The sequence below is a fragment of the Esox lucius genome, chromosome 6 (genome assembly GCF_011004845.1).
Source record: "Esox lucius isolate fEsoLuc1 chromosome 6, fEsoLuc1.pri, whole genome shotgun sequence".
Taxonomy (NCBI): domain Eukaryota; kingdom Metazoa; phylum Chordata; class Actinopteri; order Esociformes; family Esocidae; genus Esox; species Esox lucius.
The window spans coordinates 18,016,601-18,028,789 of record NC_047574.1 but is presented as its reverse complement, the minus strand read 5'-3'; the positions used below and the strand labels follow the sequence as shown (position 1 = coordinate 18,028,789).

Genomic DNA, 12,189 nt, shown 5'->3' with positions numbered 1-12,189 from the left:
GTAGGTAAGTGTGGTGAGTGGAGACCAGTGGAGTGAGCAGCCAGTTGAGTAAGCAGAGGAGCAGTGTGACATTGGAAAACTTGGGAAGGCTGAACACCAGGTGACCGCAGCATTCTGGATAAGTTACAGGGGTGTGGTGGCAAACAATGAAGGCCCCACCAACTGCGAATTGCAGAAATCCAGACGAGACGAGAAGTGGCTGGATTAGTACCTGCTCTGCTTCCTGTTAGGTAACGATGTACTCTATGAATGTTGCAGAGCATGAACCTGCAGGAGCAAGTCAACTCCTTGATGTATGCGGAGAACAACAAGGCTGTATACGGCAAGGTCATTTGGGGGTATACTGTGGAGTTGGGTTTAGGTGCGTGTTCCCACTTGGGTGTAAGTAGGTGGGAAAGAGAGTAGTGGAGTGGCATCTACATTGCATACTGTATATGGGACAGACCATGTCAGGATGACAGAGCTAGGTGACAGGACATAGAACCAAGTCTTATGAAACACTAGTATTAAGTGGCTGCAAGTCGGACACCAATCCACTCCATGTCCTGCCAAACTGAGCAATCAGCGGAGAAGAGCCTTGGTCAAAGAAGTGACCAAGAACGTGATGGTCTCTCTGACAAAGCTCCAGAGTTCCTGTGTGGAGATGGAAGAACCTCCCAGAAGAACAACTACCTCCCCAATCAAACCATAATTGTAGAGTGGCCAGAAGGAAGCCACTCCTCAGTAAAAGGCACACAACAGCCCGCTTGAAGTTTGCCAAAAGACACCTCAGGATTTTCTGGTCTGATGAAACCAAGACTGAACTCTTTGGCTTAAATACCAAGTGTCACATCTGGAGGAAACCAAGCACCGCTCATTAGTTGGCCAACAACATCCAAATGGTGAAGCATGGTGGTGGCAGCATAATGCTGCAGGGATGTTTGTCAGTTGCAAGAACTGAGAGACTAGGCAGGATTGAGGGAAAGTACAGACAGATCCTAGATGAAATCCTGCTCAAGGGCGCTCAGAACCTCAGACTCAGAACCCTCCTATACATTATAATCACTGTACCAGCTCTCCAAGTTAAAACTTTAGATACACAGAAAAAATTTAACAACCAAAACTAAAACTAAAAATCTATTATTTTCAAAATCAGCTGGCTGGGAAACTTCTCTTCAGGGTAAACCGATCAAACAGGAGGGTTAACATTTTAGAATAGATGCTTTGTTTTCCAGAGGTTCTGAAATTCCACTTTGGTGGCATTTCTTTCATGCAAATTACTGAGTAACCTTTCTAATCTCTGTGCATCTTTTTCCATTGGACTAATGTGGTGTGATGCCGTGCAGGAAAACAAAAAAACATACTCCAGAAAACATCAGCCACATAAAATGTTACATTTTCAACTCTGACTTGCCATATTAATTTGGTAAGTTAATTTAAATTAATTGGAAGAGAAAATTAATCTTAAAACTGAACATTTGGACATGCATTTAATAGGTTGCCATAACACTGTCCATTTTCCCTGTAAAACTTACCCAGTAGCTGGACCCCTCGTGTCAGGCCATAAACATCTATGAGAGCCCAGAGTGCCTCTGACACATGGACCCCACTGAAGAACATCAAGGGTCTGGATTCATTGACACGATAAAAGACGCAGCCCTTTTTGTCCACCCAGAAGGAGATAATGTTGCCCTCATTGGACAGCTCCTCAGGCAGGGCCTTGGCCCAAAAGCCATTCTGGGAGACCAGGTCTGGGCAGGCATACTTGGGCAGGTTGTCTGGGTTGATGCGGGATGGGTCCTTGGAGGTAAAACCAAGACGTACCGCTCCACTCCAGCAGCACTGCTTCTTCGTGACCTGGTGGGGAAAAGGTAATGGGATTTGTACCACTTAAGCGAGTGAATGACCTAAAGACCATTCCATTAGTCATGTTTGCCTAAGATTTATCAGTACACATTCTGGTTGGCCATCTGTTAAAACTTTGACAAACCAAATGTTAAACAACAACAACAACAAAAATAGACACGTCTGTTTATCATCCACAGACTAGCTATTCTGGTCTTATCTAATTTAAAACTACTATTTACACTGCTTTCACCAAGCAAGATAACAGCATGGCTCACATGGAAATGCTTCCCTTGCTTTTTCACTTTCGAGACATAGATGGACTGATAGGTGAACTGGAAACTTTGGCTAAGCTGCTTTGGCCCAGAGAATCAAGGGAATAATAATGCCAAGATTCACAATAAGTCAGACAGACAAAAAATAAAATAAAAATAGGCTAAAGGAAATGCAGAAACGAGACAACATTTGCTGATAATCACGACATAAACTTCCCTGGTCTGTCCATACCTTCAGGCGGACCTGCTCGTACAGGTCGATGGTTCGGTTGCTGAAAGTGATAGCATTGCAGAAGCTGGCCTGCCTCTTAACAGTCCTTTGGGCAATGTCCATGATGATTTGGGAGCCCTTGGCACTGGGGTGGAAAAGCAGAGGAAAGGAAGAAAGGCTGTTTCCACACTGCTGGATGGGCATACCTCGCTTGATTGGCTTATGGTGGGATGTGGTAGGGAAAGGGCCACCCAGAGAATCTGAAAATTAGCAAACATAGGCGGAGTTAATATGATCTAAGTGAGAGATCAAAGTATTACCAAAAACCACCCAATCACAAAATTTGCGGTTCTAAGGCTTCCACTGTATAAATATGTATATAAAAAAATATTAAACAACATTAAACACACAATCATTAACAAGAAACCAGGCAAGCCTAGTTCAGTCGGCCCACAACAGAAAGTGTTGCCATTTTGAAATTCAAACCCGGGTCACCCACGTGAAAGGCTGTGTTGTTAACCACTACACCACAGAGCTGCACAGCTGCTAGGTGTCACTACAGCCTCTGTCTCTATCCTGAACAAATCCTCTTTTGCCAGTGGCCGTTAAAATAGTTAATTGGCCATTCGTGAATGAAACGTTTCTTACTAAGTTCACCTCTACCACAAATAGCAGCTATCTATTGCGTTTGCCACTGGCCGTTTTAACAGTGCATTAGCCAGTAATAAACTTTACCGGTATCTACTAACTTACTGGAATTGTCATAAAGGTTGAGCAATTGCTAGAGTCAGCCAAAGCTATTTCATTTCATGGCAAAACAACATACTTTTTTCTTTCATTCGTGAATTACTTTTATACAATAACTATCAATAAAGGCGACGATAACTAACCTTTTCATCAAGTGAAAAGACGAGAGAATCGTGGAATCTACCAGAAATAATCAATAAATGTTGTTGCTTTCAATAGATTTGAATGTAGATCTTCATATAAGAGACACTGTCAGGGATTTTGGCCCACTCCTCCATACAGTCCTTCTCCAGATCCTTCAGGTTTCGAGGCTGTCGCTGGGCAATACAGACTTTCAGCTCCCTCCAAAGATTTTCTATTGGGTCCAGGTCTGGAGACTGGCTAGGCCACTCCAGGACCAACTAAGGAGTGGCTCTTATGGAGCCAATCCTTAGTTGACCTGGCTGTGTGTTTCGGGTCATTGTCATGCTGGAAGACCCAGCCACCACCCATCTTCAATGCTCTTACTGAGGGAAGGAGGTTGTTGGCCAAGATCTCGCGATACATGGCCCCATCCATCCTCCCCTCAATACGGTGCAGTCGTCCTGTCCCCTTTGCAGAAAAGCATCCCCAAAGAATGATGTTTCCACCTCCATGCTTCCCGGTTAGGATGGTGTTCTTGGGGTTGTACTCATCCTTCTTCTTCCTCCAAAAATAGACCAAAGCTCTATTTTTGTCTCATCAGACCAAATGTCTGATGTCTCCCATTCATCCTCTGGATCATCCAGATGGTCATTGGCAAACTTCGGACGGGCCTGGACATGCGCTGGCTTGAGCAGGGGGACCTTGCGTGCGCTGCAGGATTTTAATCCATGACGGCGTAGTGTGTTACTAATGGTTTTCTTTGAGACTGTGGTCCCAGCTCTCTTCAGGTCATTGACCAGGTCCTGCCATGTAGTTCTGGGCTGATCCCTCACCTTCCTCATCATCATTGATGCCCCATGAGGTGAGATCTTGCATGGAGCCCCAGACCGAGGGAGACTGACCATCATCTTGAACTTCTTCCATTTTCTAATAATTGCACCAACAGTTGTTGCCTTCTCACCAAGCTGCTTGTAGCCCATCCCAGCCTTGTGCAGGTCTACAATTTTATCCCTGATGTCCTTACAAAGCTCTCTGGTCTTGGCCATTGTGGAGAGGTTGGAGTCTGTTTGATTGAGTGTGTGGACAGGTGTCTTTTATACAGGTAACGAGTTCAAACAGGTGCAGTTAATACTATTACTATACTATTAATAATGAGTGGAGAACAAGAGGGCTTCTTGAAGAAAAACTAACAGGTCATTACAATTCTTAATGGTTGGTAGGTGATCAAATAGTTATGTCATGCAATAAAATGCAAATTAATTATAAAAAAATCGTACAATGTGATTTTCTGGATTTTTGTTTTAGATTCCGTCTCTCACAGTTGAAGTGTACCTATGATAAGAATGACAGACCTTTACATGCTTTGTAAGTAGGAAAACCTGCTAAATCAAATACTATCAAATACTTGTTCTCCCCAATGTAGGTGTTGAAACACATTTCATAGATGTACATTACCAAAATACATTTCATCTTATAGTTACAAATACAGTCTAATGTACTAAGGCAAACATGGTCCACTACTTGCCCCTTTCAACGGAAAAATCCTGTTTGGAGTAGTGGTTAGTGTGCCTGACTGTGGAACATGAGGTCGCAGGTCCGAAACACCGGCTGACTGATGCTGCATTACATTTAGACATGCATTTTAAAAATGTATTAAATAAACATTTTATAAATATATTTAAGTGACCAATTTCAAACATTTTGACATTACCACATTTCTTCAGGAATATATTTTCCAAATGTGTTCAGAAATACATTTTCCAAATGTATTCAACAATATATTTAAAATACATTTATTTTCCGTAAGGGTAAGATATCATAAATAAGTTGTTAAGACAGCAAATGTGTTTGTCTATCCTGACCCAAAACGCATGTACAATGCATACTTCGAAAATCCACCAGAAACAGTCGCAATATAACCATAAACTGTTTTATTTCAGGCTTGCCATAATGTAGATACTAACGGTTTTTGCCAGCAAAGTTTTCGTCTATATACGGAATAATTCATAATGCGTACTACGCATCGCCTGCGAGGAGATACACAGGACCTATAGTTTACAATTCCTCTTCTCTAACCACTATGCTGTTTAACAAGAGTCAGTCAGTCAGCAAGAGACATTCGCTCTTCTTTACTCGGTGCCGGCAAAAAGTGTTTTTTTCAATGTAGCCATGATGGGTATATGTTTAAGAATAATTTAACTCATGCTCTGTTTTTGGGAATCCAGTCAGAAATGCAAACAAAATGTAATGCAGGTATGTTAGTACAGGTATGTTTATCACTTTTAGGTTACATGATACTACGGATGTCACGATACCAGAAATTTAGTAGTCGATACCAATACCAGCAAAGTTTCACGATTCTCAATACCCAATTCCACACCACTGTAAAAAACTAAAACAAAACAATAAATCCCATGTACTAAACACGTGCAACAGTAGTTTAAATGTACTCACATGGTGACAGACCATTAGCCCCGAAATATTTCTTTGAAAATATTTTGATGACATGTGACAGCTAGGAGACTGAACCGTAAGGACGGTAGCCTACTAATACGAGTTCATTACGGTAGCAAACACGGTAGCCTTTAGCCATTGCAAACGTCATTTGAAAGTTGGCTAAGCTACCCAGCAATGCCAGCTGTCTCATAAAAAATTTGGTAACGTGTATTTCAGGATAATGATATAGCAAGGATAAGCTTGGATACGCTGTTAATTTGACGTGAATTGAAAATGTAATTCTTTAAATCTGCACATCTGGCTTGGTGGTGCTTTTTACAAGTGTTTCTTCCTTTAGTCTCTAAAATTTGAGGGCACTGGCGAATGTATTTGTCCCTGATCATCAGCCTCGAACGCAAAGTTTGTGACACATACTGTTTTTCTTCTCGACGAGTCGAGCCGGAACTGCAGCTGCACTTGCCGCCATCTGTCACGTTTTGGATCCCCGGTATCTACCGTACAAAAACGAGTAGTCATGATTTCAGAATTTTGGCATCAACTTGGTACCGAAATATCGGTTCTTGTGACATCCCTACATGATGCCATATGTGTAATTTCATAATTATGATGCCTTTAAAATTATTCTACAATGTGGAAAATAGTTTTAAAAATAAAGAAATACCCTTTAACGCAGTGGCTCCCAACCTTTTTCAGTTACTGTACGCCCAAAAAGAATTTGCACTGCTTGGAGTACCCCTGAAGTACCCCCTCATGTTAATTTCACTAGTAAGTCTATGGTGTCATGAGTGTTTTCAAGTACCCCCTGTGGAAAGGCCAAGTACCCCCAGGGGTCCTAGTACCCCTGGTTGGGAACCACTGCTTTAACGAGTATAGTTGTCTCCAAACTTGACTGGTACTGAAAACTGTACTTGCCGCTTTGCTTGTTCCCTTTAGTTGCACTATTCTAGTATCGTTTTCTTACAGTTGTTTTTAAAATAAATATATTTGTTTATTTACTCTGTTTATATTGGTCTTGCACCTGGAAGATGAAACTATTCAGGGAAGGATTTCATTGATTGGACCATGCCTTCATATGAAAAATAAAGCTTGAAACATGAAAACTGCACACAGACCTACACACTCCATCATGATGGAAGTAGGTTTGTTTGTTGCGATAGGAGAATACACAGGTAACAAACACAGGTTAAATGCTTAGGGCTCAGGGGGATGTTTATTAATAGAAAAACTAATATTCAAAAACTCTAATACAAAACACTTGGGGTGGTGAGGCAGCTTCCCTCTGGACGGGCTCACCGGTGGCGGTTTTGGAAGTATGGGTGCCAGCGGTCATGTCATAAGCACTCTCCTCCTCATCTCTTGTGAATGGTTTTTATCTCAGGGGCAGGACTGTGAGGTTCAACATCACACTTTGACTCTGTTTGCTTTTCCCTGAGCGGCTCTTCTGGGGTCCTTTTATTATTACCCAGACGAGGCTTGAAATAATAAAAGGAAGGAGGAGGAAGGTGTGCCATGTCAGAGGGGCGGTAGCCGACAATGTTCAAGGGGCCCATTCTGTAGCTATGTGCCAGCTGGTTCTCACTGGGGCATTGGCCCAAGAAAAATATGTGAGAGGGTGCAATCACGCCACAATGTACATCAGTCAGTAGTGGCCTGGAGTTGTTTTGATCCTCTCCAGCAAGTCTTTATGAATGTGTTGTAAACAGTCATCAGCAAAAAGATACAAGATACAGCCATACAAAGCACCCGGGTAAGCAGGACTAAATTACTAAAAGGCAAATAATAGGATTGCAATTCCACCCTTTACTGAAACAGTATAGACAACAAAAGGGATACAGATAGGCAGGAGACACATTGAACCTTAAACTCTGTTGGTAAAGGGGTTATGCATCCAAAGCCAGGAGCTTTTCCAATAGACCACAGGCTGTGCAAATAGGATTGGCATTCAATGTGCTATTCAAAGCTTAGGGCATGCCCTATTTAAAGGATACCACAATAAAAACACTCAAATAATACTGTATAGTATATTTCCCTTAACAAATACAAAAATTAATGTGCATATAATTAAATGGAAAATAAATGACTAAAAAGCTACTTTGGGATTCTCCAACTTGACTAAATGCAATAAATACCTAATTGACTCCAAATCGTATTTTCTCACATCTGGCAGTTTATAAGACACTGATAATGAGTAAGTTGGCTCCATGCCTCTGAATACACTAAATCAACGGTTAGCCTTCACTCTGTGGTTCACCTAATCTCCCCATTTTCACATCTCTCTTCAAAGCACTACAACAATGCCAAGGACATTGAGCTTTCATATATCTCTGGTGAGATCATTCCAAATAATGACCACTCCCCTCCAAATGTCTGAGTTTATTTGCCTCTGTATTTTAGATAAATTATACAATGACTAAGGGGTTAACATGCAGACTGAGATCTACTGAATATATTTTCATCCATTTCGGATGATCCTTTTGGAAATTACAGCACATTTTGTACATAGTCATTTTGCCTTCATTCTTGTCTTCAGCATGTAACTGAAATGCTCAATTGAATTCTGATCAGGTGATTGATAATTTTAGCATCCCTGAAAAACTCCTTTAAAGCAATTTCATTGTGTTTGCGTTCATTGTCTTGTTGAATGGTTAAGCACTGTGCAATAGGTTTAGTGATATTTGGATGTATCTCAGCAGACATTATGTTTCTTTTTACTTCAAGATTCAATCTGCTGCTGCTGTTTTTTCTTTATATTATCGATGAAGACGAGAAGTGAGCTAGTTTCTGTGACATTTAGACATTCCACAAACAGACGCCATCATTTTCCACAGCTGAGGTGGTATATCAGTTCCCTTTTTTCTCTGCACTTTCCACTTTTCATCACTCTGTAAGACATTAATATTTGTATCATCTGTCCACACAACCCTTTTCCAGAAGTCTACAGGCTCCCAGAAGTCTTCAGGCTCTTTTAGGTGCTTTTTTGGCCAACCTGTTATTGAGGCTAAATTGTGTTTTTGCTCTTTGCAGTCCAGCCTCTATAGTTCAATTGTTCATTAAGCCTTTGGTGGATGGTAGTTGAAAATTTGAAATGGGCAAAGATAAACCACAAAACATCATTCTGAGGTAAATTGGGTAATTTTCTTTTTAAACAGCCACTCCTATTCCATAGAAATTAATGCAAGTAATTTAAATGATTTCTTCCAAAAAGTCAAGGAGGTGAGTAAGATCCCAATGGCTACTCTAACAAAGTATCAGAGGTTCAGGACTTTAAGGTAGAGCGGGCAGACAGCCACCATTAGATCTCCGATCCCACCTTTCAGCACTACAACGACCCCAAGTACACAACCAAGACAACACTGACATGGTTTCGGGACAAATCTATGAATGTCCTTAAGTGACCCAGCCAAAGCCTGGACTTCAACCCTCATTGAACATCTGTAAGGACACCTAGTGATCGCAGTTCACCAACACTCTCTATAATATTTAACAGAGTTTGGGAGGATCTACAAGGACCTTGTAGATTTCAGTATTTGTACACTCAATAAATTGGCATACATTTTTTTTAATCTGTTTTTCCTTGGTCAATTTAGGGTGTCCAGACTGATAGCAACATTTTTGTATTTAATCAATTAGAAATGATGTCTATAACAAAACCTAATGTGGAGAAAGTAAAGGGTTCTGAATACTTTCCAGAGGCACAGAATGTTGCTACCACCACTGGCATATTTATACCAACACCACTGAAGTAATTGTTCCTATGTATATTTCAAATGACTGTATATTTTATTGTTTAAGAAGGGCAGTGTCTACCTACCTGACTGCATATAGGTTCTCTGGGCATGTCTAAAAAGCTATGAAATTGGCCTTGAAAAAGAGAGGTGCTGCTACAAGCTTTAGGAAGCAGGGGGAATATAGCCCAGATCTTAAGGGTCACGTATTCACGTATTGGTTAGGAAAAACAAGACAGTGGAAACAGATCCAGAGAAAGCCTCGCAATATGCTGTCTCACCTGTCCAGCAGCTCCAAAGTCTTGTGGAGTAATAAGTAAACAGAGGTTCAAGCCATGAATGCTGACTGGTTGAAAACCATGGTATATTAAGGATAAGACATATATTCTTTTTTTTACTGTTCTACTTGCATTGGTAACTATTGTAGGTTATAACAATAAGACACATTGAGAGTTTGTGCAACAGCTGAGGGCTGTATTCAGGCACTGCGTTGTGTTTTGCTGTGCATAAGAACAGACCTTATAATTGTTTATTAGCCAAACACCACACCACTGTGTACCATATTGCTTAATTATGTACCAGGGGGTTCATATCCTGAAAGCTTTTTGGATGAAAACAGTGATATATGAGACTGTATATCACGGGAATAACAACAACAGCTTTTACTACAGTAATTTCATTGGTAACCAGTTTCTGAGCAATAAGGCATCTCTGGGGTTTGTGATATCTTGCCAATATACCATGACTTAGTGACATGAACAGCTCTTAGTCATGGTAGATTGGCCATATACCACACACCCATGCTTATGTATAGCAGAGGTATGACATCACATACCATCAATTTTTCTAATTACATTGGCAACAAGTTTGAAAATAAAAATAACACATCTTGGGGGTTTGTGGTATATTGTCAATATATCAAGGCTAAGTGCTGTATCCAGGAATGCAAAAAAGCTCTTAGCCCTGGTTATTGCCCTCCATGTCTTATTCCTTGAATGCAACTCTGGAAATACAGTATCATTGTGTAGCCAAGAAAACTTGTTGTGATGTCTATAAATGTTTACAGCCTAATCAAACAATAACAGTCAAAGAAAAAAAGGTTCATAATATTTGGTTACATCATGAAGCAATGATCAGAGTAGAACTTCAGACTGAAGATGTATTCAGTAAGAGCATAACCATGAAGTGGTAAGATTAGTTTACTGCCCATGTATACAGCATGTGGTTTTGGTATCAATAGATTGGACACCAGCAGTCAATGAGAGGTAGTAAAAAAATATATTCAAATAATTTCAATGAAGGAAAAAATATATACATTCGAAATACATTAATAAATTGATCACTTTCTATGGAATTTTAGCAACACGGTTGGATAGTGGTCTGTTGAAATATTATTCTTGTTTTCTTACTATCTCATTCACTGGTCTCTAATAAGTTATGGTGTTGGCTTTACAGTAAGTACACAGAACTTGTCAGTGAAGTTCGTTCTTTTACAAGACTACAATAACTTTTCTGCAGACAACGTTAACAAGTATTTAAAATAATATGCAAGTGTTCATGTTTTAATAGCCTCTAAATGCTTTCACGCTGGGGTTTTTTTCTACTGAAAAACAGCTGCTAGATTTTCGAAGTAGACTTACTAGACTATCAGCATCAGCATCATGCAACTGCACTCAATAACCAATAACCTAAAATACCTCCCTTGAAATGTCTAAATATTCTTACCGCACAAAAAATAATTTCTTGTTATCTGTCCTCCCATGTTAGGTGAGTTCCTCTTCTCTGGTTTTGTTAGATACAATATCTGAGCGCTCTCGCTATTTGTCAAAATAACATCATCAGTGCCAACAAGCTTTTTCCCTCGTCGAGAAGTGGATCTCCTAGCCCATTCACGTCGGACCACGAGTCGGCGGCAATAGTCAACACAGCCGTACTAAGCCGCGCACAATCTTCGAAATAAACATGAACAGTGGAACTGGAGGTGGAGCTTCGAGAATAACCATTATCATTACCGGTACCGCAGCGAAGAAGGCTAATTACAACCGAAGATAATCCAACGAGTTGTAACCATGTGGAAGTTGGTACCTTTACGTTCAATAAACCTATTCCTCAAAGCAGATTCCGTTACTTATCACAAAGAACTAACGAGGTATGCGTTTTGGCATACTGGTTTTGTAGAAATTAAATGAATTACATTCATAGTCAACGTGAAAGACGTTTTTTGGTGGGTAAACATTGTCATTTTGTCCTCAGTACCACATGACAAGATCATGTAGGGAAAACCGGGGATGGTTGTAACACGCCGTCGTATTAACGCGTTCACTATCTTCAGGCATAAAAACGTTAGGATCAAAACACAACATTCTGCACCTGATGTAAATTGAATATGACGTTTACATAAAAGTTAATACTTGGTGAAAATCCTAAATTAATTGGGATTATGTAGCCGAGTAACAGTGGGGAGAACAAGTATTTGATACACTGCCGATTTTGCAGGTTTTCCTACTTACAAAGCATGTAAAGGTCTGTAATTTTTTATCATAGGTACACATCAACTGTGAGAGACCGAATCTAAAACAGAAATCCAGAAAATCACATTGTATGATTTTTAAATAATTAATTTGCATTTTACTGCATGACATGACTATTTGATCACCTAACAACCAGTAAGACTTCCGGCTCTCACAGACTTGTTAGTTTTTCTTTAAGAAGCCCTCCTGTTCTCCACTCATTACCTGTATTAACTGGAACTGTTTGAACTCGTTACCTGTATAAAAGACACCTGTCCACACACTCAATCAGACTCCAACCTCTCCACAATGGCCAA

The 12,189-nt window shown here is 40.3% G+C and overlaps 1 protein-coding gene across 3 annotated transcripts in view; it reads right to left on the bottom strand.

Moving 5' to 3' along the window:
• The window catches only part of neurl1ab (neuralized E3 ubiquitin protein ligase 1Ab), a 37,245-nt gene extending 25,676 nt beyond the window's left edge, over positions 1–11,569 (bottom strand). The window contains exons 1-4 of one of the 3 annotated variants that reach the window (XM_020047098.3): positions 11,088–11,569; positions 6,052–6,128; positions 2,332–2,570; positions 1,515–1,836 (exon numbers count right to left, since the gene is read on the bottom strand). In XM_020047098.3, coding sequence (XP_019902657.2) covers positions 1,515–1,836; positions 2,332–2,570; positions 6,052–6,103 — 613 coding nt within the window. In that variant the 5' untranslated portion in view covers positions 6,104–6,128; positions 11,088–11,569. Of the gene's footprint in view, positions 1–1,514; positions 1,837–2,331; positions 2,571–5,634; positions 5,732–6,051; positions 6,129–11,087 lie in introns of those variants that run through there. The other 2 variants (XM_010870133.4, XM_020047099.3) reach the window with 2 other exon arrangements.
• Positions 11,570–12,189: the final 620 nt, after the last annotated feature.